We start from the raw sequence: 27,280 nt of genomic DNA, 5'->3' as shown, positions 1-27,280 counted from the left end.
TGTCCTTATATGCAGAGTCTCATTTGGTCATCCTAGTAAGGGAGTATACCCCTCGCACTCCTGGTTTTGTTTGGTTGCTTTTGGTTCTATTGTAAGAGGTCTGGACTGGAAAGAGTTGAAGCGACCTAACGGTGGCACTGGGGAGACGCCCTGAAGTGCTATCGACGGCGTACATTGAGGATACGGAGTGGCTGGAGACCCCGTCTTTGGAATATCTTCATTCTGATTGGGTCTAGTGATAGGTGGCAACATGGCTGCACGACTGGAATCCGATAATCCCCCATCGCGCTCTTCCAAGGGATCCAGGACAATCCAAGTAAATAAACTGGATCGCTACACTATCCCTAAGGGGTCCCCGGGGGAGGTCAAGACGACGCCATTACAGTACTGACGGATCCTGCCGAACCTACATTAACGGATCTTATGGCAGCTATCAATGGGGTGAAAGCGTCATTGGGACAGACGATGGAAGCCCTGGACGCCAAACTAGACACTGTTACAATCGAGATGGGGTTAATCCGGACAGACATTGCGGAGACCAATGAGAGGGTCAAATCACTCGACCTTAAGACTAATGGCCTAATTGACTATGTGAGTCAATTGCAGCGAGAGGTGCAGGACCTCAAGAAATCGAGAAATCTCACGGATCGTAAGCTGGACAAATATGAAGGAAGAGTCAGACGTAATAACATCCGCATTCTTGGGATACCCGAGAAAACAGAGGGCCAGGCACCGGATCTGTTCATCGAAACTCTTGTCCTTAATCATCTCAAACCTAAAGGCCTCAGTAATTTGTTCACAGTTGGTCGTGCGCATAGAGTCCCGCGAGGAGGGCCGAGACCGGGAGCGCCCCCTCGTCCTGAATTTTCGAGACAGAGATGTGACTTTGCAAGCTGCACGGAATGGACCTCCATTGTCTTATCAGAATGTGACCCTTTCCCTTTTCCCAGACTTTACCCAGTTGGTTCAGAAACAACAGCAGAGTTTCCTTTCAGTAAAGAAAAGACTGAGCCGAGCCGGAAACATCATAGCATATTTTAGTCCCTTGTCCCTCAGAATTGAACTAAATGGAAAGACCTGGTTCTTTGAAAATCCTGAGGTGGCGGCAGACTGGTTAGGACAGTGTGATTGCCTCAGAAAGAAAGGGCCAGGACCGGAGCGAGATGGGAGGTCAAGAATAATGTATAATGGTTATATTCGGCCGAAACAATAACGGGTCGGGGTGGAAAAGGGTTGTAAATAATTCTTCTCTGATTTGTTATGCTCAAAAAAGCGCTGTAATATATTCATCTGAGAACGGGGTGGTTGTGATGGAGTCGGGAGCGGAGTGAGGTGACATGTGAGAATTGGCCCTCCCTCGGTTTTCTACCTCTATTTAGTTGTAGATTAGTATTAGGTTGCTGGGGGCGACATGCACACTGCTAGTTGGGGATGCGCGTAAGAGAAATGCAGGGGGGCAGGGTGGGGAAAGGAGGGCTGAAGAGTTTTCTGTATTATTGTATGGCACAATATCGGTATTTGGTTTCATTTTTGTTATGTGTTGTGTTATCGATGGCATCGGTGTATTGATTTTGATTAGTATGCAACAGACACCAGATGAACAATTTGCTTTATTCCTTGGTTGATGGGGGTAGTGAACTCAAGGTTATAAGTTGGAATGTAAATGGGTTGGGGGACAAAAATCAAGCGCAGTGGGGTCCTTCAATATTTAAGGCGCCATGCGCCAGATGTGGTCTTGCTTCAAGAAACGCATTTAGTTGGAAACTCATGCATGGCTATGCACAGAATGGGATATAATTTGGTTGCTCATGCGGGGTTTACGTCTGGGTCCAGAGAGGCGGGTATCCTGATTCGAAAGGCACTTCCCTTAGTGATAGCCTCAGTGGGCGGATGATAGGGGACGAAACGCTGGGATCTCGGGTAGATGGGAGGGACATGCTTTGACCCTCTTATTGGTCTATGTCCCCCCGGGTCTGCAATCTGCCACCTTTTTTGATTTGGGGAGACTGTTGCTTGAGCTGCTGGGAGGATTTTTGATTATGGGTGGTGATTTTAACGATGTCGTTTCTGGATTATTGGATAGATACCCCCTCGAGACATGAGACCTGTCCAAAGATGGCTACCTAACTTTATGGACACGGTGGGTTTGGTTGACAGTTGGAGACTATTTCATCAAGATAAACCATACACCTTCCTTTTGGGGGTGCACGGTAGTCTCTCCCGGTTAGATTGTCTAGTCCCAGCGGATCAGACATCCTGCATCAGTTAGGCGGTTCATTTAGCGCTGGGCATTTCTGACCACTCCCCACTTTGGCTTAGGTTTCAAATCGCCTCGCACTCGGCAGGTAGAATTGCCCCTATTAACCCATGGTACTTCCGAAATCCCAAGACACGCAGGGACCTCAAAGTCTTTAGATGATTATTTTGTAGATAATGATGGATTGATATCCTCTATGCTGTCACTCTGGGAGGCATTCAAACCGGTTATCAGGGGTCATGCTTTATCATTAATAGCTGGAACTAAAAAGGAAAAGAATAAAGAAATTATTGAGGCGGAGACTGGAAGAGGAATTGGAGCAGGGGGTGACACGAGCTGGCCTACATGTTGTGAGCCTAAAACAACATGAATGTAACTTGTTGGTCACCAATAGAACCAGAGCTCTTGTCAGGGAACAGAAGGGGAGACTTTACGATCTCTGAGATAAGGCAGGGAAACTAATTGCATGGCTGGACAAAAAAAAGAACGGGCTGGGCGCTTTGTCCCGGAGCTGATTACAGATGAAGAAGAGTTGCTCACGGACCCGCAGAGTATAGTGGATAGCTTCGCAAAGTATTTCCAAACTGTTTATGCCTCGGTTTCGGATCGACCAGAGGAGGACTCATTTGTTACTTCGGAATATACGGCTTCCTTGTTGGTCTAAGGAGGATTTTGATTTCATGGATAGTCCTCTAACCATTGATGAAATAGCTCTGGCTATCCGCTCTTTGAACTCAGGCAAGGCGTTGGGACCTAACGGACTCCCAATTGAACTGTAAAAACTAACACCAGATAAATTAGCTCATTACCTTAAAAGGTATGTTTGTTGAGGCCCGGAAAAGGGGAAGCCTGCCCGGAGATCAGAGAGTGGCATCGGTGGTGGTGATCCATAAGGAAGGTAAACCCAAAAATAAATGTACCTCGTATAGACCTATTTAGTTATTAAATGCGGAGCCTAAAATATTGGCCAAGATCCTTTCCAATAGGTTAATAAAAGTAATTAGTGGGTTAATTCACCCGAACCAATCAGGGTTTATCACCCATAGAAATACTGCCTTAAATTTAAGAAGATTACATGGCATGAAAGCCAGAGCTCATACTCTGCGGGAACAAGCTGTTGTCGCTTCCCTTGATGCAACCATGTCTTTTAATACTGTTGAGTGGTCTTATTTGTGGGCGGTCCTTGCTAAATTTGGATTCGGACCTGAATTTATTGGTTGGGTGCAGTTATTATAAACTGAGCCGCTCTCCCAGATAGTGGTTTATGGACGAGTATCGGCACACTTTCAGTTAGGACGGGGCACGCGGCAGGGCTGCCCTCTCTCCTCTCCTTTTCTCCCTAGCTTTGGAACCCCTGGTGGCATGGATCCTCTGGGAACCATCAATCCGTGAAATTAGATGGTCTCCTGAGTGGGAGGATTGGATTTCATTATATGCAGATGATATTCTGCTCTATTTGACTTCCCCTTGGAAATCCCTCATGGTGGTAAGCGATGTTCTAGTTTCTTTCTGTAAAAACTCCAGACTTTCCATTAATTGGGGGAAATCGTTGCTGTATGTCCTTAGTGGAGAGACTCCGGTCCCTCCACGAAATTGTCCCATTCAGATTAATACGAGTGGATTTAAATATCTCAGTATCTTTATTTCCTTGGACCCGACGACTAGATATGTTGAAAATCTTCTTCCCCCTCTGCGTAGGCTTAGGAGTGACTCCGCTCACTGGCGAAGGCTTCCGATTTTTTTGTTGGGCCGGGCAGCCCTATTCAAGATGATGTCTTTGCCGCGCTTTCTATATGCCCTTCAAAATACATTGGACGTAGTGCCAGCGAGTTATTTCCGCAAGTTTGAGGGGATACAGCGTAGTTTGCTGTGGGAGGGGAGGCCCTGCGTTGCTTTAGCCAAGCTTACGCTCCCGTGGTATGATGGTGTATATTGGCCCGGCGACGATCCTGGATATGCTATGGACAAATGGCTCCTCCCGGGGAGCAGTTATAATACGGCACTGTATTCTAAACCGTTGCGGTTTGACCTCACAGGACCGACGAAACACGCAGTAAAAATCTGGCATGATGCCATAAGTTCGTTGGGATGGAAAGACAAATTGACACTGGCTACCCCGCTTTTTACTTCGGAAAGATTAGGTAAGTTGTGGAACACTAAAGGATTTGATAAATGGGAACTGATGGGGATATCAACTATTAAGGACGTGTGGGGCAAGGGGCGGATAAAATCATTCAAAGAAATGCAAGCAGAGTTTGAGCTTTCAGACTCTGAATGTTTCCGCTATATGCAAGTCCGACATTAATTTTCGGCTGCTCTGCCTGTAGATGACGAGCTACCGGAGGCCTCGCCTCTTGAGGACAGGATCTTAGATGGACATCTCCCCGACAAACTATCTGTGAGAAGTTGGCCCGATATGCAACGTTCGCTATTCTAGCGACCGCTATGTATCGTTCCAACGACCCTTATGGTGTTTGGTTGTAAGTCAACCTATAGACCAGCTATCCTAGTAGCGTGGATACGAGCAGTCTAAGGCTAAAGACTCGAGAGGGCGTGTTAAGCCAGCTGTTTACCACACATGTACCCCTTGAACACCCAGTGAAAGGACACCACACAAGTGTTATGAAAATAAACAGGATATTTATTAAGAATCACAACAGCCCTGTACTCTTTATGAGGACAGGGTACTAAGCACAAACCAAATCTCTTTAGCAAATACTTCAAGTGCACAATTAAAACAAGTGTCCGAGGACACGGAAAGGTTAAGGTCTCGGGCGGACCCGATAAGGCAAGTCGGAAGCGAGGGACTCGGGACCCTAGAGTAAGGAGGCTATGCAGGCACCGAAATGCCGAGTTACCTAGCCACGAGGGCTGCGGCTGCACAAGTCTTACAGGCGTCGGGGTCTTCGCTGACGAGCCAGGAGCCGGAAGAAAGGAGTTGCTGGCCGGCGACCAGTGCTGAATAGTTCGTAGAGATCCAAGCCTGGATCGGAGATTGATGAAACCTGAAAGCAGAGGGGACCAAGTTCGTACTACTAGCCAGTAGTCAGAGGGTACCAGGAAGGCACCGGTTGGCCGTCACCTCGACTAGGTGAGTGGGCGACGCTAGGCTCTGCAGTCTCACGCACCAGGAGGCGTTGTCGGCGACCACGGTGGAGGTGCGAGCTGTCCCACGAAGGATGATGCTGTCGGCGTCGCTGGGCCCAGGATGGGGCAACAAGCCTTGGCAGATCTCAGGGCCACGGGGTGGGCCTAAGATGGCGTCTTGAGTGGACCAGGAGGGTCCGGGGTGCTTCTCGCAAAGATGGAAGCAAGGGCCAGTCTGGAGCAACCAGACCAGCAGTGATGATTCTCGGATGTCGTCACAGAAGGGCACAAGCCAGCGGCGAGTGACCAGACAACGTGCTGAGCAGCGAGCAGAAGGGCCCCACGCAGATCGTGGAGATGCTGGGAGACTGCACTTCGGTGCTGGAGCGGCTCAGGGTCGGGGCTTCTCGGACCCCAGAGCACTCACCAGAGAGTTACCTTGATGGTCGTGCTGCTTTTTAAGAGCGTGCAGGTTCTGATGATGGCCGGTCCCTCGAGGTCTCGTCGCACCCACAGATCACAGCTGAGCTGATGACGTGGGTAGAGGTCAGAGGTGCCAGGGAAGCCGGTTCTCGTCGAGCTGGGCCGTCGGATCCTTGAGGAAGGACTTGCAGCAAACCGCAGAGTTCTTAGTTGGTGCCTGCTGATGCAGGGTGACTACTCCTTAGCCACAAGGGAGAAATCTTGAGAAGAGTCTTGAAGTCCTTTCGTAGAAAGTATTCTTGATTCAAAGATGATCTAATTTGGAAGGGTCCCCGCTCCGGTCTTTATCCTAAAGAAAGGGGTGGGTACATGACTAGGTCCTGCCCTAAGGGTGGGACCAGGAAGGGGGGTAGTTACGCCCCTCTCCCCTGCCGGGCTTTCCCCAGGCCAGGGCTGTCGCCCCTGGAACTGGTTCCAACCGGCAGATGCGTAGTGAGCACCGGGGTGCCACTCCGCAGTCACCTTCTCGCCAAAGCCCTACCTACCCAGAATACACAAACCCTGTCTGGGACGGTGCGAACAGCGCCCTCGACAGGAAACCCTTTGTCCAAGTGCTCCTCGCTGGAAGGACTCCCAGCAGCAGGAGGTCAGACTTGTGTCTGTGGTGGCAGCATCCATTTTGTGGAGCTGAGGCTTCAGTTAACTTTAACCGGGGTTCACAGTTACGTACATGTCGTGTCCCTCTAGAAGGGTGGGATACTAACCTCATCGCCAGAGTTGGTGAGAGGGCAGCACCCCGATTCGTATGACACCTTACTCGACATGCTTTGATAACGCGATACCGGAGTTACCGATATGGTACGCGTTATCATGGAACAGCTATTGGGTCTTGATTCCGCAAGCTGCAGCCGGGCTCGGCTCGGGCCTGAACCTAGCTCACACGAGCCCACGCACTCTGCCTTCAGGATTGATAAGGCCTGCCATAGGAGTGACTGATAGTGACTCGAGTGTCCATTGTATGGTTAGATATAGGGCTACTATACCTAAAGCGAAGGGTGGTTACACGTCTTCGCCCCAGCTGTCGTGCAGCCAGTTGTGTCAAATTTAAGAGGCCAGCCAGGGGTGGCATAATACATGCTGCAGTCCCTGGCGGCCCTGGGTACACCTATGCCCTGCGTTACGGGGTCTGATAAGGTGGCCCAGTACCAATTGGTAAATGCACCTAGGGTACATATCGTAATTTAGAAAGAGAACAGCCAGGCTGTGGGTCTGATTGGCAGGCCCACAGCCAGAGAAAGTCGTAAACCAGTGAAACAAAAGCAAAAAATCTGGGTGATCATAGGATTGCAGACCCTACTCTCCTACACTATCTACCTGATCTATAAGAAATTTAATAATAGGGCTGACTTACTTAAAGAGCTTAGGGTTAAGTGGACACTAGATGAGCATTGAGGTTTCTGAACCCTCGTCCCAGCTTTTGCCAGACCAGCGCTACAGGAGTAGCATTTGAAAAACTTTTCTTACCATTGCCAAGAGGGAGGAGGAAGCCAACGCGAGGCCGCAGAGGAGGTGAGAGGCGCGGCCCCGGGACTGCGAGGAACAGCGTTAAATCCATCAGCTGTTTCCTCTTCCCGCGTGAGCCGCGCCCCCTCCCAGTGCCCGCCCCTATCAGGTGCTTATAACCTCTCGCGGCCCCCGCTTCGCGGGTGCCGCTCGCATTGAGGTTTCTGAACCCTCGTCCCAGCTTTTGCCAGACCAGCGCTACAGGAGTAGCATTTGAAAAACTTTTCTTACCATTGCCAAGAGGGAGGAGGAAGCCAACGCGAGGCCGCAGAGGAGGTGAGAGGCGCGGCCCCGGGACTGCGAGGAACAGCGTTAAATCCATCAGCTGTTTCCTCTTCCCGCGTGAGCCGCGCCCCCTCCCAGTGCCCGCCCCTATCAGGTGCCTATAACCTCTCGCGGCCCCCGCTTCGCGGGTGCCGCTCGCATTGAGGTTTCTGAACCCTCGTCCCAGCTTTTGCCAGACCAGCGCTACAGGAGTAGCATTTGAAAAACTTTTCTTACCATTGCCAAGAGGGAGGAGGAAGCCAACGCGAGGCCGCAGAGGAGGTGAGAGGCGCGGCCCCGGGACTGCGAGGAACAGCGTTAAATCCATCAGCTGTTTCCTCTTCCCGCGTGAGCCGCGCCCCCTCCCAGTGCCCGCCCCTATCAGGTGCTTATAACCTCTCGCGGCCCCCGCTTCGCGGGGGCCGCTCGCATTGAGGTTTCTGAACCCTCGTCCCAGCTTTTGCCAGACCAGCGCTACAGGAGTAGCATTTGAAAAACTTTTCTTACCATTGCCAAGAGGGAGGAGGAAGCCAACGCGAGGCCGCAGAGGAGGTGAGAGGCGCGGCCCCGGGACTGCGAGGAACAGCGTTAAATCCATCAGCTGTTTCCTCTTCCCGCGTGAGCCGCGCCCCCTCCCAGTGCCCGCCCCTATCAGGTGCTTATAACCTCTCGCGGCCCCCGCTTCGCGGGAGCCGCTCGCATTGAGGTTTCTGAACCCTCGTCCCAGCTTTTGCCAGACCAGCGCTACAGGAGTAGCATTTGAAAAACTTTTCTTACCATTGCCAAGAGGGAGGAGGAAGCCAACGCGAGGCCGCAGAGGAGGTGAGAGGCGCGGCCCCGGGACTGCGAGGAACAGCGTTAAATCCATCAGCTGTTTCCTCTTCCCGCGTGAGCCGCGCCCCCTCCCAGTGCCCGGCCCCCTTTTTACTCTTAGTAACTTAAGCAAGCCCCTCAACGCGCAACGCGCGCGGGCCGAAGCCCGGGGCGAAGCCCGGGCCAAGGGCGGGCCCGTTGTTGCCCGTTAGTGACCGGCAGAGACCGGACCGGGCTACCCCCCTTTCAACTTTGTCATTGCAGCAAATAGGCATCAGTATGTCACCAAAAACCAGGAGCTCCACAAAGACCAAATCTAAACACGCACAAGAGGTCGCTCAAATCACGGGTCCCAGTGATCTTTTCATAACACGGACCCACGAGGTAATAAACAAGAGTATCGCCCTGATGGAGAAAAGAGTGTCATTAGACCTCATGAATGCAAATGCAAAACGTTCCTCCCTAGGCGCCATAGCAAATGCCACTTCTCCAATATATCTTAATTCACAAAATTGTTCCCTTCCCGTGTCTCTGTCAGTTCCAGATATAAACACCGTGCCATCAACAGTGGATCTGTCTGTAACACAATCTGAGTCAGACCCCTCGCAATACACTGACGACCTGGAAGCAACTCCAGATTTGGTGATTTCCCAAACCCAGGAGGAAACAAGTGAAAATATGAACCTCTACCCCCAAGAAGTAAGGGAAGGAGCTATCCCAAAACAAAGCAATAGAATTCCATCCAGCAATACTGTTATCACTGCTCCTTGTTTAGACCACGTTTCAACTTATGTACACTCCACAACCCAATTAAATGTACTGCCTCCCCCCGTAACAAATTTACCACCCTTGAAAACCACAATTGAGGTCCCCGAAAAAACTTGCAAAACGTGCAAAGTCACGGCGCAAGTTCTGACGACAATAAAAGACCTCCTTTTCCAGCACTTACAACCCATCCAACTCAGTATTAGAAACGTAGAAGCACAGCTGAACATAATTTCTGCAACACTCCTGGATACTAACACGCGCATAGAAGTAAAGGGCAAGCGAAATCCACCGCAGCTACCAAAAATACAAACCCAAGCGCAATCAAGTAAAACAGCTAACTGTCCAAATCCAATCACTATACCCCAAAAAAGCCATCACCAAAACTCCGTAAATCAAAACCCGACACCCCTAATGCCCAAACCACAACGGAGTAATACCCCGGCTGCACCAAACCACCAATCGAAAAACACAGACTTAGCTATTTTAGACACCCCAGGAGCAGCGGTTATGAACAATAACACAAACAAGGCCCGATCTGGTAAAGAGCCAGCTTCCCTCCCATTAACTCCAGCAGTCCCCCAGCCGTCCCCAATGAACATCACGAAAAAACCACCAGCAACAAGACGCCCAGCCCACCTGCCCCCAGGAGCTACCCCTTATACTATAGTTCTCACAGGTGTACCAGAGAAAACTGATGACACTCCCGAAACTGCATGGTCATTAAAGAACAAGGTCATGCAGTGGCTAAGTATTAACAGGCCCTTAGAGTCCCACATCTCGGGAGGAATCTCCTCAGCCCGTAGGGTAACCTGGGTAGGGAAAACCACGAAAACAATCCGCGGAGACTGCATCATAGTCACATGCAGAGATCCCTCCGCAGTGGATTACATCTGCTCCTGGCCATCTCTTGAAAAGAAGGGAGGGATTGACGCCCGGCATCTCTCGTTCTTCTACCCCCCAGCGAGGCAGCACCGTAACACTCCGCCCTGGTCTTGGCACCAAACTCCCAGGGAACCATGGAACCAAGACCCATGGGATCACCTGGAGTACACCTATGAACATAGTGGTAGAAACGGGTCGAGAGAACGGCCGAGGCAATATTGTCAAGAAAGACCCCATCAACATTATGAAGGCTGGCAGGGCTTTCCGACTCAAAATCGATTTGACTGTCTGGAGATGGTCGATTGACCACCCAGGGAGGGACCCAGCTATGTGAAACCCCACTCCCCAACTCAACTAGCAAACCCAGCACAATATCTAATACCCTCAAAACCCCCCTCTGAATATAATGACAATTCATTACAGAAGATACAAACCACTAGCAGGAACGCTCTGATAAAAGCCCCTCAAGCAAACTCTCCGCTAAAAGGCGAAATTATTCCTGGCTCGTGCCACCAGCCACTAGCAGCCTCCAGGGCTCCAGCCGAACTCCACCAGGCTATTCCACGAGAAACACCAGAAACTACGCCTGCAAACACTTTGTCAATTACATCAAGCACTATAACGGCAACTGCGAAACTGGGTGCTTCAATCGCATATTGGAATATCGCAGGTTTGACCTCAAAAATAACATCATCTTTATGGCTCGACACAGCAAAGCAACATCATATACTGTGCCTGCAAGAAACCTGGTGCATAACTCCACTGCATCTTATAGGTTATAAAACCATCTTCACCCAGGCAGTACCCGGAAATATGGGCAGACCAAAAGGAGGACTTGCAATCCATATTGCCAATACCCTCCCACTTAGAGTGAAACTGCTAAAGGAGTCTTCCACCTTCCAAATTATCCAAATAACGCAGGACATGCAGACAGTAGTATTTGCAGTCAGTAAACTCATTCTTATAAACTACTATAATAATCTACCCTCTTTGGAATGTTGGTCTAATTTAGTTGAGATAGTTGCATTCTTAATCTCTTTACAACGTGACAACAAAACTACTCCTACTCATTATATATGGGGCGGCGATTTTAATTCTTCTATGTGCATGAACCACAAAAACGGTAATTGCGGTCTCCAGAACGAACTTGGCAATCCTATTCCTCACTTTGCACATTCGTTATGCGGGAACAAACTTAACGAAATCCTCTTCTCTCTAGATTTGGACTTCGTAAATGAATTAGTTGATCCGCAGTGTGACTATCTGCCCACCTTTCACGGGCGAGGCTGTGCCACAACTATCGATTTTATAATAGCATCAAACTCACTAAAAGGTCAACTAACAAACTATGAAATTGGGACTAATCCAATAAGTGATCATTACCCGCTTAGCGTGACAATCAACATGATGCAAGTAGGAGCACATTCCGCAAAGCCCAGCTCTCTTGAACAACACCTAGTGTCCATGAAGAAACTGAACGGGTACACAATCAAATGGGCAAAAATCGACCCCGCAGAGATGACAGAGGATCTGTGGAAAAACTCAACACTGGCTATCCAAATGTATGTCACCTGAAGAGCCGCCAGAAATGATTGTCAGTTGCTTCCAAAATATTCAAGAAACAATAAGGGATGAGCTATTTGTTAACTTAAAAAACAAGACCAAGCTCCCGACCAAGAGGTGGTTTGATTCCACCTGTCGAAAGGCACTCACAGCCCTAAAAGAAGCCTTGCACAAGCCCACGAGAGACGTGGACGAAATCTCTCAACTGAGGAAAAACTACAATTTTGCTCGGAAAGAACGGAAAAACCAGATTAAACGAGAACTTTGGCTGCGCTTACATGATAGTGCCCAAAGGAAAGACAGCACTGCATTCTGGGAAGTTGTGAGATCCCCACTTATGGCCAATAGTACCGATCATGACCATCTTGATGTGGCAATAACGGAGGCCGAATGGGTTCTCCATTTCTCCAAAATCTTCGGAAACTCTCACGATGCACCATCAAGCATACCAACCAATGACTTCCCCGCGGAGCAAAGCGGTACTTACCCGATCAATATACGTTTTTCCCTCAGTGAAATTATAAAAGCAATCAAGGCCTCAAAAACCGGGAAGGCCCCAGGACCCGACGGGGTGCCAATGGACCTGTTCCTTTACGACGTGGACTTTTGGTCAAAAATAATCTTACGGGTGATGTCAGCAGCAGCCTCAATTGGCCTCTTTCAATCTTGGTCTACCTCAATCCTATTGCCAATATTCAAAAAAGGCGACCGTAATGATCCCGCATGCTACCGTCCAATTTCCCTTCTGGATTCCATGGGTAAGATTGCAGGTCGACTACTCCTGGACCGATTGCAATCTTGGGCCCGGGAGAATAACATCATAACCGACCTGCAATATGGCTTCCAGAAGGGGCTTGGAACCGTGGAGCAGGCCCTTAATCTTGTCCTTCTGGCTGGAAAATATGCTCGCGCTAAAGGAGGAAATATTTTCCTTGTTTATGTCGACCTAAGCGCGGCATTTGACTGTGTCCAGCATGCGAAGCTCTGGCAATTGTTAGCAGAACTTGGCGTGGACCCTCCCATACTAACTTTCCTAAGAGAACTTTATTCTATGGCAGAGGGTCGAGTTCGATTTGGCACCAGTGGAGAATTGTCACGACCCTTTCAAATAAGGAAGGGAGTAAGACAGGGATGCGTATTGGCCCCATTCCTGTTCAACCTATACACAAATGGGCTCGAGCAGGCAATGCTGGAAGGGTGCCAGGACCTCCCGCAGATAAACCGCCGGCCGATACCCACCCTCTTATACGCCGACGACTCAGTAATATTAGCGCGTACCTCAAATCAACTTCAGTTGCAACTGGACAAATATATTTCATTCATGGACTCACTTGATCTTAAAATCAATATCAAAAAGACATTCACGATGGCAATTGGCCCAAGGACAAAAACGACCAAACCCATAATGGTCAATAATAACAGACTTGAAAAAACCTCGATATATCCATACCTGGGCATCCTAGTGGATGATGAAATGAACTGGCAAAAGGCAATTGAAGCCAGAAACCTACATTTTCGTCGAGCATCATCTGCACTAACCTCCTTCTCGAGGAAAATGGGGAAACCGGCACCTTCTGAACTTTTAACTATATATTACGCAAAATGCCACAGTGTGGCTACGTATGGAGCTGGAATCTGGGGCTACGGTCGCATCGACCAGCTCCAGGTTACCGAAAACGTCTTCATAAAATATATTTTAGCCCTCCCACGAAGCTCCCCGATATTTGCCTCACATCGGGAGCTTGGCATGGACTACATCGTCGACACCATACGGTGCCAGCCAATCTTACTGTGGCACCGGATCTGGTGCAACCCTGAATGCCATTTAACCCGCTCCCTCATTACTGATTGTCTAGGCCTGACAAATTGGCGAAAAATCCCGTGGCTAAATTACGTACGTAATTTCTTTAAAGATATGGAGTGCGAACAGTACTTTGACGAGCCTCCCTCAGTCGAAGATATCTCCAGGAAAAAATTAAAGCAAATGTGCCTGGGCCATCTGAGAGACCTCCGCAACCAGGCAGAGATCATCAAACCGCAAAATGAAAAAATATGTGTCCAACAGCAGGGAAAAACCATACAGCCCTATTTGACATATCTATCCAATTATGAAAAGTATCTTCTCACAAGATTACGCTTTGATCTATTTTTTCGGCTGGTGTCTTTTCCGGAGACGCAGAACTGGTCCCTTAATATGACGAAGTGTCCCTGCGACGGAGTCTCGACACAAAGTACGATCCACGTCGTTCTATTTTGTAAATATTATAAATCAGCAAGAAAGACATGGATCATTCCGATTCTTCGTTCCAGTGGACTAAGGCTCTCCTACCCAGCACTCTCCTATTTACAATCCTTAAAAACGCCACATGAAGCCAAATGTGCAGCAACTTTTCTCAAATCAGTTATAACTATACGCCGTAACATCCCCAGTTAAAGTGATAAAGATATAACTATAGAATGTCTTTACTGTTTTAAAAGTGCTCTTTTTTCCCCTATCCATAATGATCTAAATCCTTGCATGATTCTGTATTTTTCTGTATCTGTAAATTTTTAAAAAACTAACTGTACTTTTTATGGTTATCGAATTTTATAACCGAATAAAAGTTGTTGAAACACTAGATGAGTAGAACTAGATGATTAAGACTGGCAATTAGCTGTGTCCTCCCCAAAAGTGGTCGCTATTCCGGCAAGACTGCGTCTGGTACAGTAAAAAATATTACATATGGTTTATGTCACTGGTCCCCGCCTTCTGCAGATAGGATTGTTGGAAGATGGATTGTGTAGACGTAAGTGTGGATTAGAGGGTACCTTTTTACATATTTGTTGGGAGTGCTGCTACATGACCGAGTATTGGGGTAGGATTCACAATACTATTCAAGAGGTCACTGGTATCTCTCTGTAGCCGGAAGCACAGAGGTGCCTTCTCAATATATGGGAGCCTACTGATCTTAATGCGCAGATCCAGTGGACCACACTGAGCTATATGATTGCAAAAAGAAATAGCGCTTAACAATGGGGTGCTGAACTCCCTCCCACCCTTGAGAACTGGAAGAAGGATTTGGACTGGAGTATGTTCCGAGAAAAAACTGTGTATATTGCGAGAGGGCGTCCCCGAAAATGGGCCTCAATCTGGAATCAGTATAGGGGAGAAATTTGTACACCACCTAGAAATACAGTGTTTGATGTTCCCCCTTCCCCTTGATGCCTTTAATAGGTATATATTTTGGGTTCTGCTCCCCTCCCTCATACCCCTTCCTCCCATTCTTCTAATGTATTGCAGACTATAATGTGATTCATCGGTATTGTGACTTTTTGTTTGATGCCTTGATTTAATAAAAAAGAATAAAAAAAAAATGCTTATGTTAATAGGTATTTAAATATGATTAGAAGTTGGTATAGTATAGGTTATCCTTTCTTAGTCCAGTAGATTCCTGGATTTCCATTGTGTTCGAGTGGGGATAGTAAATTTAAGTCTCTACTGTTGCTTGGATTGGGAATATTAAATCTAACGCCTGCACAGTCCAACCCTTTAGGCTTTTGTGTAAATTTGAGTTCGATTAGTAATTTAACTAATTTGTGGGTGTTATTTCTATCTATATAAATAATTTTATTTCTGGAAAAATGCATTTCTGTTATAATTTTACTTATTTATAATAAGTTTACGCTTTAATTACAATATAGGTTATTGTTAATTTTTTAAGCTATTAATATAGATATTCATAAATATGAATTTTGCCGCATTAAAACTATGTTTTAAATTCCTATTAGAGGACACATTTTTGGGTTATGTATGTTTGTTAAGGTTTAATTTTTAAGCTATTAAAATGTTTAATGTGCTACATTTTAAAAAAATGAGTGTTTATATTTTTAAAGAATATGTATCTTTTATTAACATTACTTATTAAGAAAACTGCTCCTAGTGAGCCCAACATTGCTCTCCACTTTTGGGAGAAGACCGGCTACTTGCTCTGGTGGAAGTACTCTGAGGCTTCGCTAGAATGAGAATGTTACTTACCCAGTAAGCATCTGTTCTTGGCATGTAGAGATGAAGATTCACATACTTTGCATACTCCTGCCATCTAGTGTTGGGTCTGGATGTTTGAAAGTTGTTTTTCTTAGAAGAAGTCTTTCCTAGTCACGAGATAAGGTGACTCCTCCTTTCGGTGATAGTGTGCATGGTCATCTAATCCATGGTTAGATTGTTTTCCTGCAAGAGGGTGATAATGTAGTAAGTAAGTGTAGTATAGAGATGTCCATGCGTATGAATGCGTAATTACGAACAGCAACAACTACAGGTATCCGGGGAGTTGGCTTAGCACATGTGAATCTACAGCTCTACATGCCAAAAACAGATGCTTACTGGGTAAGTAACATTATCCGTTCAAGGCATGCTTGCTGTAGATACACATGCTTTGCATAGACTACAAAGCAGTATACTCCCAAAGCAGTGGCTAACCCATAGATGTTGCAGTTGTTTGAAATAGTGTTTAAAGTACTGCTTGGCCTAAATTAGCTTGTTGAATTGCTAACACATCTACACAATAGTGTTTGGTAAATGTGTGTGGTGTAGATCATGTAGCTGCCTTACATATGTCAGCTAGAATAATGTTACCTAAAAAGGCCACAGAAGCCCCTACTTTGCTAGTAGAATGCCCTTTAGGAGGTATGGTTAAAGTCATTTTAGCTTTACCGTAGCATGTTTAAATGCATTTAACAATCCAGCTTGCAATAGCAGATTTAGAAATGGGATTGCCTTTGTGAGGTGGAGCACATGCAACACACATTTGCTTAGTTTTTCAAGTCTTTTGTCCTATCCATTTAGTACAATAAGGCTCTTTCAAAGTCAAATGTGTGAAGAGCGCACTCTGCTCCAGAATCAGGTTGAGGAAAAAATACAGGTAACTCAACCAATTGGTTTCTATGAAAAGCAGAAATCACCTTGGGAAGGAATTTAGCGTTGGTACGGAGAACTACCCCGTCTTTGAATAGCTGAAAGAAGGGTTCTTCCGATGTTAATGCCTAAACTCCTTAATGTAAATGTATAGGCATTTATATAGCGCACTACTTACCCGTAGGGTCCCAAGGCGCTTCGACCGCTGCGAAACCCTTCCTGGCTTCCCTGAGAGATGGTCCCTTAATGGGTATCTCCAGGGTGAGACCAGGCATCCCCAGCGGTCTGGTGGGGCCGTTAGTGAAGATGAGGCAAGCTAATGCCCAGAGTTGCCGAGTGTGATCGCTGATCAGAGTGGGCACCGAGGCGAGAGAATTATCGAGTCCGCTGACCCTGGTCCAGAAACCTGCCGCGCCGGGAATCGAACCATGGTCCCGGGCCGTCCTCTGCTCTCGGGTCTGCCGCCTCTAACCAGTGAGCCACACTACTTGCAAGGAGGAAAGCAACTTTCCATAAGATAAACTGTAAAGGGCCTTTGAGCAATGGTTCAAAAGGTGGACCCATAAGCCTTGCTAGAACAATGTTCAGATTTTATACTGGAGCAGGAGGAAATATTGGTGGCATCACCCTTTTCAAGCCTTCCATGAAGGCTTTGATCACTGGAGCTCTGAATAGTGATAAATGTTGCCTGTTCTGCAAATGTGCAGCAACTGCTGCGATGTGCAAACGAATAGATGTATATGCTAGTCCAGATTGCTGTAAGTGTAACAGGTAACAAATAATCATTTGTATAGAAGGATCTAGCGGATTTATTTGGTTATTGCAATAGACAACAAATCTTCTCCACTTTGCTGTGTAGCAAGCTCTGGTAGTAGGCTTTCTTGCTTCTTTTAGAATATTCATACAGCCTGGTGGTATATTTGAATAACCAAACTATGACTTCAGGAGCCAGATGACTAAACTCAGTTGCTTGGGATTTGGATGTAGGATGTCTCTGTGGTTCGGAGTGAGGGGGCTGGAGGTGAGGTGCAGCTTTTGATGTGGAACCAGAGATAGCTCTAACAGGGTGGTGTACCATGGTTGACGGGCCCATATGGGAGCTACTAGAATCAGAGTGAGGGATATTGGTCTGAGCTTCTAAACCACATATGGAATGAGTGGGAGAGGCGGAAAAACGTAGGCAAATATCCCTGACCAGTTCATCCATAGGGCATTGACCTTTGAGTTCGGGTGTCGGAACCTGGAGCCAAAGCTTGGCCATTTTGTGCGGTCGGCTGTGGCGAACAAGTTTATGTGTGAGAACCCCCACTGTTGAAGTACAGAAGAAGAACTTGGGGATGAAGTTCCCATTTGTGAATTTGCGGTCTCCTTCTGCTGAGGAGGTCGGTAATCTGGTTGTTTACTCCTGGGAAGTGCTCTGCCAGAAGATAAATCTTGGGATGGTTTACCCATTTCCAAATGGCTTCAGCAAGTAGTGACAGTAATGCGTCTTCCCGGTCTTTGTGCATAGTACATTGCGGTCATGTGTGTCCGAACTAGTACAGATTTGCGTATTATTTGAGTTTGAAAAGCTCCGAGCACTAGAAAGATTGCTAGAAGCTATAGATAAATGATGTGTAGGCTTTTATGCTTGTCGCTTTAGAGGCCATGTATAGTGTGACTCTGGAGATGGGCATCCCATTCAAATAAAGTGCTAATATAGGGGTATCCAAAAGTGGAAAAAGGCTCATTTGTTCCACCCTGCAGTCTGCTTATGACCAGCGGTGCGAACAGACTGATGAGGATGGGCTAAAGACTCGTCCAAGAGCACACAGTTCAGTGTTAATGTCAACTAGAAATCCCAGTTCTGTTAACAACTCTGGCAGGGTAGGACAATTGGGTGCTTTTCTAGACCCTGTATTAGACAGTGGCATAAAAATATTATTGTAATGAAGAAATCAAATGCTTCAGCCTTGCCTGAGGACCAATAGGATTTGGCGACACATTGTCTCGTCCAAGGTTATATGCCTTGTTCCTTTCTATCATTTCCACATGGCAGCACACATGGGAGGGGGTAATTTGTGCACTTCAACCTTGCATGAGGGCACAAGGATAATCCAGCACCTATGCCAGCTGACATCTCCATTTGTGCCCTGTACTCTATTTGCATTCACTTAAAGCGCTGTGAGAAGAAACAAATACATTTGCATAGAAAAGAATAAAGGCTAATATAGAAAACGCAGTAATATTGACTATGTATGGATAAACATACCCAAGTGGAGTATTCAAGGATACTGTAATTTAACATTTTGATACTAAGATTAGAGCCTTGCATGCAATATATTCAGCAAAACTTGGGCAGGTTTGTGGTTCACACATGTTGGCTTAGCAAACATCATTAATGTGGGTAATTTATAAATGTGTACATACCATTTCTATGGAAGAAACCAGTAAACGTAAGCTGAAGATGAGCTGATAAGCTGAAAGGAGGAGGGGAAAAAAATAATCAATTCCAACTCACATCGAGATTGTAAAAAACTACTGATACCTGTGAACTGTTCAAGCATTACCTTTCACTTCTTGTACACGTTGTGAAGAATACACCAAATCACTGCCTTGATAGCCAGCCCCCCCCCCCCCACCCCCCCGTCGCTCCCAAGATCAGGGAGTATAAGAGATTCTCTGCTTGATCAGATATTAAAGCTTGTGTTTCATCAGCCTATTTTTAAGGTTATTCTTTTGAATCAGAAAAAGATGGCTTGGGAGTGGTAGGGGTGAAGTGCTTGAGAAAAAGACAATTCATTTCTCTACCATCTCACTTCAATGATAGAGGAGTGGTGGGAATTTAGCATGGTGGAACTTGGTACTGGGAAGCTAGATGACCAGTAGCCTCCTGATCACAGAATCTGAAAGCAAGTTACAGTCAATAACGCCTGAAGAATAACGTTCCAATTACACCATAAGGAAAAATGTTACTTACCCTGCAAGCATCTGTTCATAGCGTGCAGTGCTGTAGATTCACGTTATACATACTCCTACCATCTACTGTTCGGCTCAGATGTTTACAAGTTGTTTTCCTTTAGAATTATTTTGAGTCACACGGTATAGTGACTACTACCTTACTACACAAAGCTCTTGGGCATCGACTTCATGTTAGATTATTTTCCACACAGAGCATGAGAGCAGCATGGAGCGGTGAGTGAAAACCATTAGATGCACATGTGCATTGCACAAAGATAACGAGTGAAAAGATTTGTGATCAGAGCAACAAAGGTCCAGAAAGGCGCATGTGGATATACAGTGTTACAAGTTCGACAGATACTTACAGAGCTAGGAACATTTTCTGTTAAAAACATGTGCTGCTGCTGATTATTTAGCAATCTTCTATATGTTCGCTAGGGGAATGTTCCCCAACAAGGTCATAGATGCAGACTTCTTGTGAGTAGAGAGAGCCCCAGGTGTATCAGGGAGGGCTCCTTTTGCTGTTCGATATTACGTTTTTATACAGTGGACTATCCATCTAGCATTTTCTGCTTTAGATATAGTTTGACCCTTGTGAGGCTTAGCAAAGGCCACAACCATCTGGTCTGCATTGCTAAATGATTTAGGATGTGTTTTTGTCTATGTACTACATGAAAGAATCCTTTATGTCTAGGGTATGAAACGTTTCTGCTGCTATAAAGTCTGGTTGGGGAAAGAAGACTGGTAGCTCTATAATCTGGTTGAGATGAAAAGGGCAACCACCTTAGGAAGAACCTTGGGGTTTGTCCTGAGTACTACCCTGTGCCTGTAAACTTGGATGAAACTTTCTTGCAGTGTGAGGGCATACAGCTCACTAATGTAGCATAAAGAAATTATTGCACCCAGGAAGGACACCATCAAGGAAAGGTACTGGAGCAGGAAAGTATAGAAGTGCTCAAAGGGTTCCCATGGAGGAATGATTATTGGGGCCATCAAAATGTGGGAGAGGAAGAACATTACCTGATTTCTAAAGGAAGGGGACTCTGTATATATTATACCAAAGTAAGGTATAGTGTGCACAGAGTCCAGTGTATCCCCAAAGGCTTACAGATGTTAAAGTAGATAATACCTTACTCTCTTGTGGTAATGCGGGCGAGCAGCAAGGCTTTATCAGAGGGTTGTGTCTAGTATTTATTGTACACACTCAGACAAGAGATGTCACACACTCAAAGACTGAACTCAGATGAATTTGTTTTGTCTAAAAATATTATTTATTCCTAGAATCAAGCAAGGCTTGGCACAGGTAAGAGTAATAGTACTTTGCAAGAATAATGCGGTTGTATGCAACTGGTTTGTTTACAGGTAAGTCAACTGTTCATAAACAGTTGAAATAACTATACAGTTACTTTGGGAGTACTTTTCTTACTCACTGTGGTATACCTTGATACCAGACTGGGACATTTCTTGGATAAAGGTAAATAATACAAGTTGTTATCAAAACACACTTGTATGCCTTTTAATAAAATTTCCAACTCCACACTTACACATTTTTTCACAGAAAAGAAGGCAACGCAATCCTATGGGAGGAAATTAAGTTATGAGTTTAGGGGTAAGTACTTTGTTTTGGGAGCTGGTTTTCTGGGGTTAGAACCAGTGTTCCCGCAGGGACAAGGATGCACCAGAGGCAGCACCAAGGCGGCTGGGTGCAGAATGCCTAGGCCCAATGTTAACCAATGGGAGATAGGGGTCTCCAGTTGGTGGCTGCTCACGAGCAGGCCACAAGATTGAGGGAGCAAAGCTCCTGGGGTTAATCTCAGGACAAAGTGGGGTTCAAGTTACCACATAAAGTGCACCCACAGCGGCACAGGGACATCCGGGTGCAGTGTGCTGTTTTGGCATCAGGTGCCATGTTTTCAATAGGGATTCTCCAGTTTTAACAAACACTGCAGGCTCGGGCCGAAGATGTTCTGGAGGCGACCACCGGTTGAAGAGGTAAGTTGGGATGTCCTGGGGTGCTGGGACACAGTCAGTTGGGCCACCCAAGGCTGTGGGGCATCAGGTGCAGGGGTGTATTTTGGCATTGGGTTTTCCTTACTGGATACGGTCGTGGGTTCCTCCAGAAAGGGGCAACAGGCGCTGTTGCCAGACTTGAGGTAGGGCAGGGAACACCATATCCCAGGTCAGGATCGCCGGAGAGACGTACTCATGGTGTTACGCCACTTAAACTCGGGTGTCGGGTGCAGACTCATGGGTTTGGCTAGAGTCTGTTGGTGTGCAAATCCGGTGCTCACAGGAGACAGTCTTTTCAGTGAAGGCAGGGCAGGTCCTCCGGGTTCTGGTGACCTGCAGGACACGCCGGGATTCCGCTGGAGCAGGTCGGAACAGGCCGGTAGGGCTGGGGTCAAGTCAGTTGGTGTCCTCTTCTTCCTTCAGCATGGCTCTTGGGTCCTTCTCGCTTGTCTGAGGAGGTGAGGTTCAGGGTTGCCCCTAAATACTAGATTTAGGGGTGTTTCAGGTAGGTAAAGGGTGGATTCAATGGGTCCCTTGCTTGGGGTGGGTAAGGAATATGCTACTTACTAGTATGCATCTGTTCTTGGCATGTAGGGCTGCTGACATTCATATCTGTGCATAGATCGCCGCCTAGTGTTGGGTCCGGATGATTGCACATTGTTGTCCTGGAAGAGTCTTCGAAGTATCACGAGATAGGTGGCTCCTCCCTTGGACTACAGTGCACATGGGCATCCTCTCCGTGCTCAGATTGTTTTTCGCCATTGTGGCAGAGATGGAGTATAGTACAGTAGGAGATGTCCATGCAAAGAGTGAATGCTACAGCTGCAACAGGCACCGGGGAGGTGGGTGGGCGATATGAATGTCAGCAGCTCTACATGCCAAGAACAGATGCATAATGGTAAGTAGCATATTCCGTTCGAGGAATGTGGGCTGCTGAATTCATATCTGTGCATAGAATGTATAGCAGTACCTCCCCTAGCGGTGGCTGCTTGTGTCAGCTGCAGCAGTCTGAAAGAGTTTTGAGAACAGCCTGTCCTACAGCAGCTTGCTGTTTGGAGTGTACATCTACACAGTAGTGTTCTGTAAATGTATGTATTGTTGTCCATGTGGCTGCTCTACAGATTTCGTGTAAAGGAATATTTCCCAGGAAAGCCATGGATTCCCCTAGTTTGCGTGTGGAATGCGCCCTTGGGGGAACTGTTTAGGTGCGTTTTGCCTTTACGTAACATATCTGAATACACTTAACAATCCATCTGGCTATCCCGGATATAGAAATAGGGTTGCCTTTGTGTTGTGGTGAGAAAGCAACAAACAACTGTTTTGTTTTACGAAAAGCTTTAGTTCTATCTATGTAATATAGTAGAGCTCTTTTGACGTCTAGAGTATGTAAGGCCCTTTCAGCAACCGTTTGTGGGTTTTGAAAGAACACCGGCAGGTCTATTGATTGATTTATATGGAACTGGGATACCAATTTTGGCATGAATTTTGGGTTGGTTCTGAGAACTACCCTATTTGCATGTACTTGAATGAACGGCTCCTGAATAGTTAGGGCTTGCAGCTCACTAACTCTTCTAAGTGAAGTAATGGCAATAAGGAATGCCACTTTCCAAGTAAGAAATTGTAGTTCGCATGAGTGTAGTGGTTCAAAAGGTGGTCCCATAAGTCTGGTTAAAACTATGTTTAGGTTCCAGACTGGTGAAGGCGGGTGTCTTGGGGGAATCACTTGCTTAAGTCCCTCCATGAATGCCTTAATTGCTGGCACTCTGAATAGTGAAAGGTGGTGCCTGTTGTGGAGATATGCTGCTAACACAGCTAGATGTATCCTGATGGATGAGTATGCTAAGTTGCAACGTTGTAGGTGCAAAAGATAGCAAATGATGTTTTGTGTGAAAGCGTCTAATGGGTTTATGTCGTTGTTTCTGCAGTAAATAACAAATCTCTTCCACTTTGCTGCATAACATGCCCTGGTAGTGGGTCTTCTTGCCTCCTTGATAATATTCATGCAGTCTGGAGGCAAGTTCAGGTATCCAAACTCTAGGATCTCAGGAGCCAGATCGCTAGGTTCAGCTGTTACGGGTCTGGATGTTGGATATCGCCACGGTTCTGAGTCAAAAGACTGGGTGTTAATCTCAGTCTTTGATGAGGCACCACTGACAGTTCTAGGAACGTTGTGTGCCACGGTTGTCTCGCCCATGTTGGAACAACTAGGATGAGTGTCAGTGAATGTTGGCGCATTTTGTGTGCCACTAGCGGTATCAGTGGAGCTGGGGGAAAAGCGTACGCAAATTTGCCTGACCAGTTCATCCATATCGCATTGCTCTGCGACTGCGGATGTGGGAACCTGGCGGCAAAGTGTTGGCATTTTGCGTTTTCGCTTGTGGCAAACAGATCTATTTCCGGTTGTCCCGATTTCCGGAAGAATGGTTGGAGCAGACTGGGGTGAATCCCCCATTCGTGCATCTGTTGGCTGTGCCTGCTGAGCAGGTCGGCCATCTGATTGTCATTGCCTGGGAGGTGTTCTGCCATGAGAAACATGTTCCTTTGAATGGCCTATTTCCACATGCTTTGAGCTAGATGCGACAGCTGTGGGGACTGTGTGTCCCTCCTTGTTTCTGGATATAATACATTGCCGTCATGTTGTCCGTCCGGATCAACACGGCATTGTTGGATAAGTGTTTTTTTAATGCTTTGAGTGCTAGAAAGATTGCCATCAACTCCAGTAGGTTGATGTGCATTTTTTTCTGTTGCATAGTCCATAGTCCCGGAACTGTGTAATGCAGGACATGAGCTCCCCAGCCTTGCAGGGATGCGTCCGCTGTCATCACTATTTGTGGGACAGGCTCTTGGAACAGTTGTCCTTTGCAAAGGTTTTGTGGATTCCACCAATGCAGAGAGTTGTATGCTCGACTGTCACCAACACTAGGTCCTTTAATTGCCCTTGAGCCTGGTTCCACTGTCTTGCTAGACACTCTTGAAGCGGACGCATGTGCAACCTGGCATGGGGGACTATGAATATGCATGAGGCCATCATGCCTATGAGTTGCATAAACACTTGGGCTGGCACCGAGTGTTGGGGTGCGAACCCTTGGATTAAGGTTTGCATTGCCTTTATTCGTGCTGCGTTGGAGTATGCCTTTGCTGCTACTGTATTTATTGTTGCTCCCAGGTACTGTTGTACGTGTGAGTGTTGCAAGTGGGATTTTGGGTAGTTTAGCGAAAATCCCAGGCTGTGCAGGAGATGAATGGTTTTGGACATGTGGCTGGCACATTGCTGGGCTGATGGGCGTGTATTAGCCAATCGTCCAGATAGGGGTAAACATGAATGTGTTGTCTTCTGAGATGTGCCGCCACTGTTGCCAGGCATTTGGTGAATACCCGTGGGGCTGTTACACCGAATGGTAGGACTTTGAACTGGTAGTGCTGTCCTTAAATTGTACACCTTAGATACTTTCTGTGAGCCGAGTGTATTGGTATATGAAAGTATGCGTCCTTGAGGTCTAGAGTTGCTAAGAAGTCTCCCTGTTGAAAAAGTGGAAAGACTTGTTGTAGAGTGAGCATATGAAAATGCTCCGACAGAATGTACATGTTGAGGGGCCTGAGATCTAATATTGGTCTTAGCGAACCGTCCTTCTTTGGAATGAGGAAGTATAGTTCATATACTCCTGTTCCCTGAGGTTGTAGTGGGACTTGTTTTATGGCCCCCTTTTGTAGCATACTGATTACCTCTTGCTGCAGTAATGTTATGTGTTCCTGCGACATTGGACAGTGCACAGGTGGTATGTTGGGTGGAGTGGATGTGAGTTCTAGGCAATAGCCATGTCGGATAATTTGCCTTACCCACTTGTCTGTAGTGATGTTTAACCAGACTGGCAGGAACTGTTGTAGCCTTCCCCCGACTGGTGTTATATGGTCTGGGGGTAGCGGTAAGAAGTCACTGTTTGGTGTTAGTGGAGGATCTATTGGCATTGTCTCCACGACCTCTGCCCTTTGTGTTATTTCCTCTGTATCCACCTCTGTTAGTGTTCTTATTGTATGTGGATTGCGTGTTAGTTTTATAAGCGGAGGATTGCTGCGATGTGTTACCTCGCGCCATCCCTCTAACTGGAGCGACAAAAGGAGCCTCTGTGTTGCTGTGACTGAAGGGCTCCCATGGACTTCGCTGTTTCGTTGTCCTTCGTCATTTTGTCCAGAATTGAGTCAACTGCTGGACCAAATAAAAAGTCTGGATTTATGGGCTGATTAAGGATTGTGGCCTGTACTTCATTTTTGAACCCAGAAATGCGCAGCCATGCGTGCCTTCTAAGAAGCACGCTTGTATTAATGGATCTGGCAGCTGTATCTGCTGCGTCCAGAGCACACTTAATTGAGGCATTGGTGATGAGCTTTCCCTCTTGTATAAGTTCATCTGCCTGCTCTTTGTAAGGCTTGGGTAAGTGTTGGAGAAGTCCTTCTAGAGTGTCATAGTGCGCCCTGTCATACCTGGCTAGCAAGGCCTGTGTATTGGCTATTCTCCATGAGTTTGCTGCTTGAGCTGCTACTCTTTTGCCAGATGCTTCTAAGATCTTTGACTCCTTGTCTGGAGGAGGAGCTTCGCCAGTTGTTTGTGAATTTGCGCGCTTTCGCGCGTTAGATACCACCAATGAATCTAAAGGCAGTTGGCCCTTGCTGTATGTAGGGTCTACTGGTGCGGCCCTATACTTTTTTTCTATTCTAGGGTTGATGACACGTGCCCTAGCGGTGTCCTTGAAAATGTCACTTGCGTGTTTCAAGACACCCTTTAACATTGGGAGTATTTTGACACTTCTTTCAGATGTAGCCAGTGTGTCAAAGAGAAAGTCCTCTTCTATAGCATCTGAATGCATATCTACATTATGGTAGGTTGCAGCTCTGTCTATTAATGAGTTAAAAGCCACTGTGTCTTCTGTGGGTGATGGCTTAGCTGGGTATACAGTAGGGTCTGTAATTGGTAGAGCCCCTTCATTGTCTGGCTCCCCTCCATCCCCCCATGGTTGTGTATTGGGGTCTGTATATGGGTTTTGTCCATCTCCAAAACCCCCCTCTACATCCTGATCCTCATCTAGGTTGTAGTCAGAGCGTGCAGGAGAGTATGGCGTGTATGGAGTAGCAGGCCTAGCTGGAAAGGTAGGTTGGAAAAGAATAGGAGAGGTAGCACAGTCTCTTCTTTTTTAGGTGAATTTTTGACAAGGCTTCACTTGACACTAGTCTTTTTTTCCTTGTATAAACAGTCACCTTCCCAGTATTTGGGTCGATGCATAGTTTCGACTGATCTCTGTGGATGGGTCTGGATGAATGATTTCCTCTTCCACAGTTCTTTGTTTCGGTGCCGTAGTTTTGGGTTTGTCCTTTTTCGGTTCGATACCCTTCTTTGGTTCAACCGCTTTCGGTGCCTGTATTGGCTTATGAGGTTTGCCGACAGGTGTTGTTGGTCCGATGTCTTTTACTGGCTTTACCAATGTTTTTGGACCGAGCACTTGTGTGTGTTCGGTAACTTGTTTGGGTTTTACAGTTGCGTCTGGAGTTTGTTTTGGCTCGACGCCCCTTTTTGGATCGGTAGTTTTCGGATCGACCGATTTGGTGTGGTGCAGTTTTTTCTGTTTCGGTTCGATGACCGCTTTGAGTTAGTCAACGCCCTTTTCTTCTTTTGCGACCGCCGAGGCCGATGTACTAGAGTCGACGTGCTATGGCTTCGAGGTCGATTCGACAGCCTTTGGCTACGAAGGTGTTGTTTGAACGGTAGCCCTCGGGTCGGCGCCCTTCGGCTTTAACACCTTTGGTTCGACGACGTTCGATCCGCTGAC

At 46.8% G+C, this 27,280-nt stretch overlaps 1 protein-coding gene across 1 annotated transcript in view; it reads right to left on the bottom strand.

Annotated features, from left to right (window-relative positions):
• SUZ12 (SUZ12 polycomb repressive complex 2 subunit) overlaps positions 1-27,280 on the bottom strand; it is a 910,103-nt gene that overhangs the window by 626,554 nt on the left and 256,269 nt on the right. The window contains exon 5 of the mRNA XM_086930882.1: positions 18,921-18,970. Coding sequence (XP_086787008.1) covers positions 18,921-18,970 — 50 coding nt within the window. The remainder of the gene's footprint in view (positions 1-18,920; positions 18,971-27,280) is intronic.

This window comes from Lissotriton vulgaris, chromosome 7, assembly GCF_964263255.1.
Source record: "Lissotriton vulgaris chromosome 7, aLisVul1.2, whole genome shotgun sequence".
In the NCBI taxonomy this organism is placed as follows: Eukaryota; Metazoa; Chordata; class Amphibia; order Caudata; family Salamandridae; genus Lissotriton; species Lissotriton vulgaris.
The sequence above is the reverse complement of the archived record's forward strand: the minus strand, read 5'-3'. Positions and strand labels throughout refer to the sequence as shown.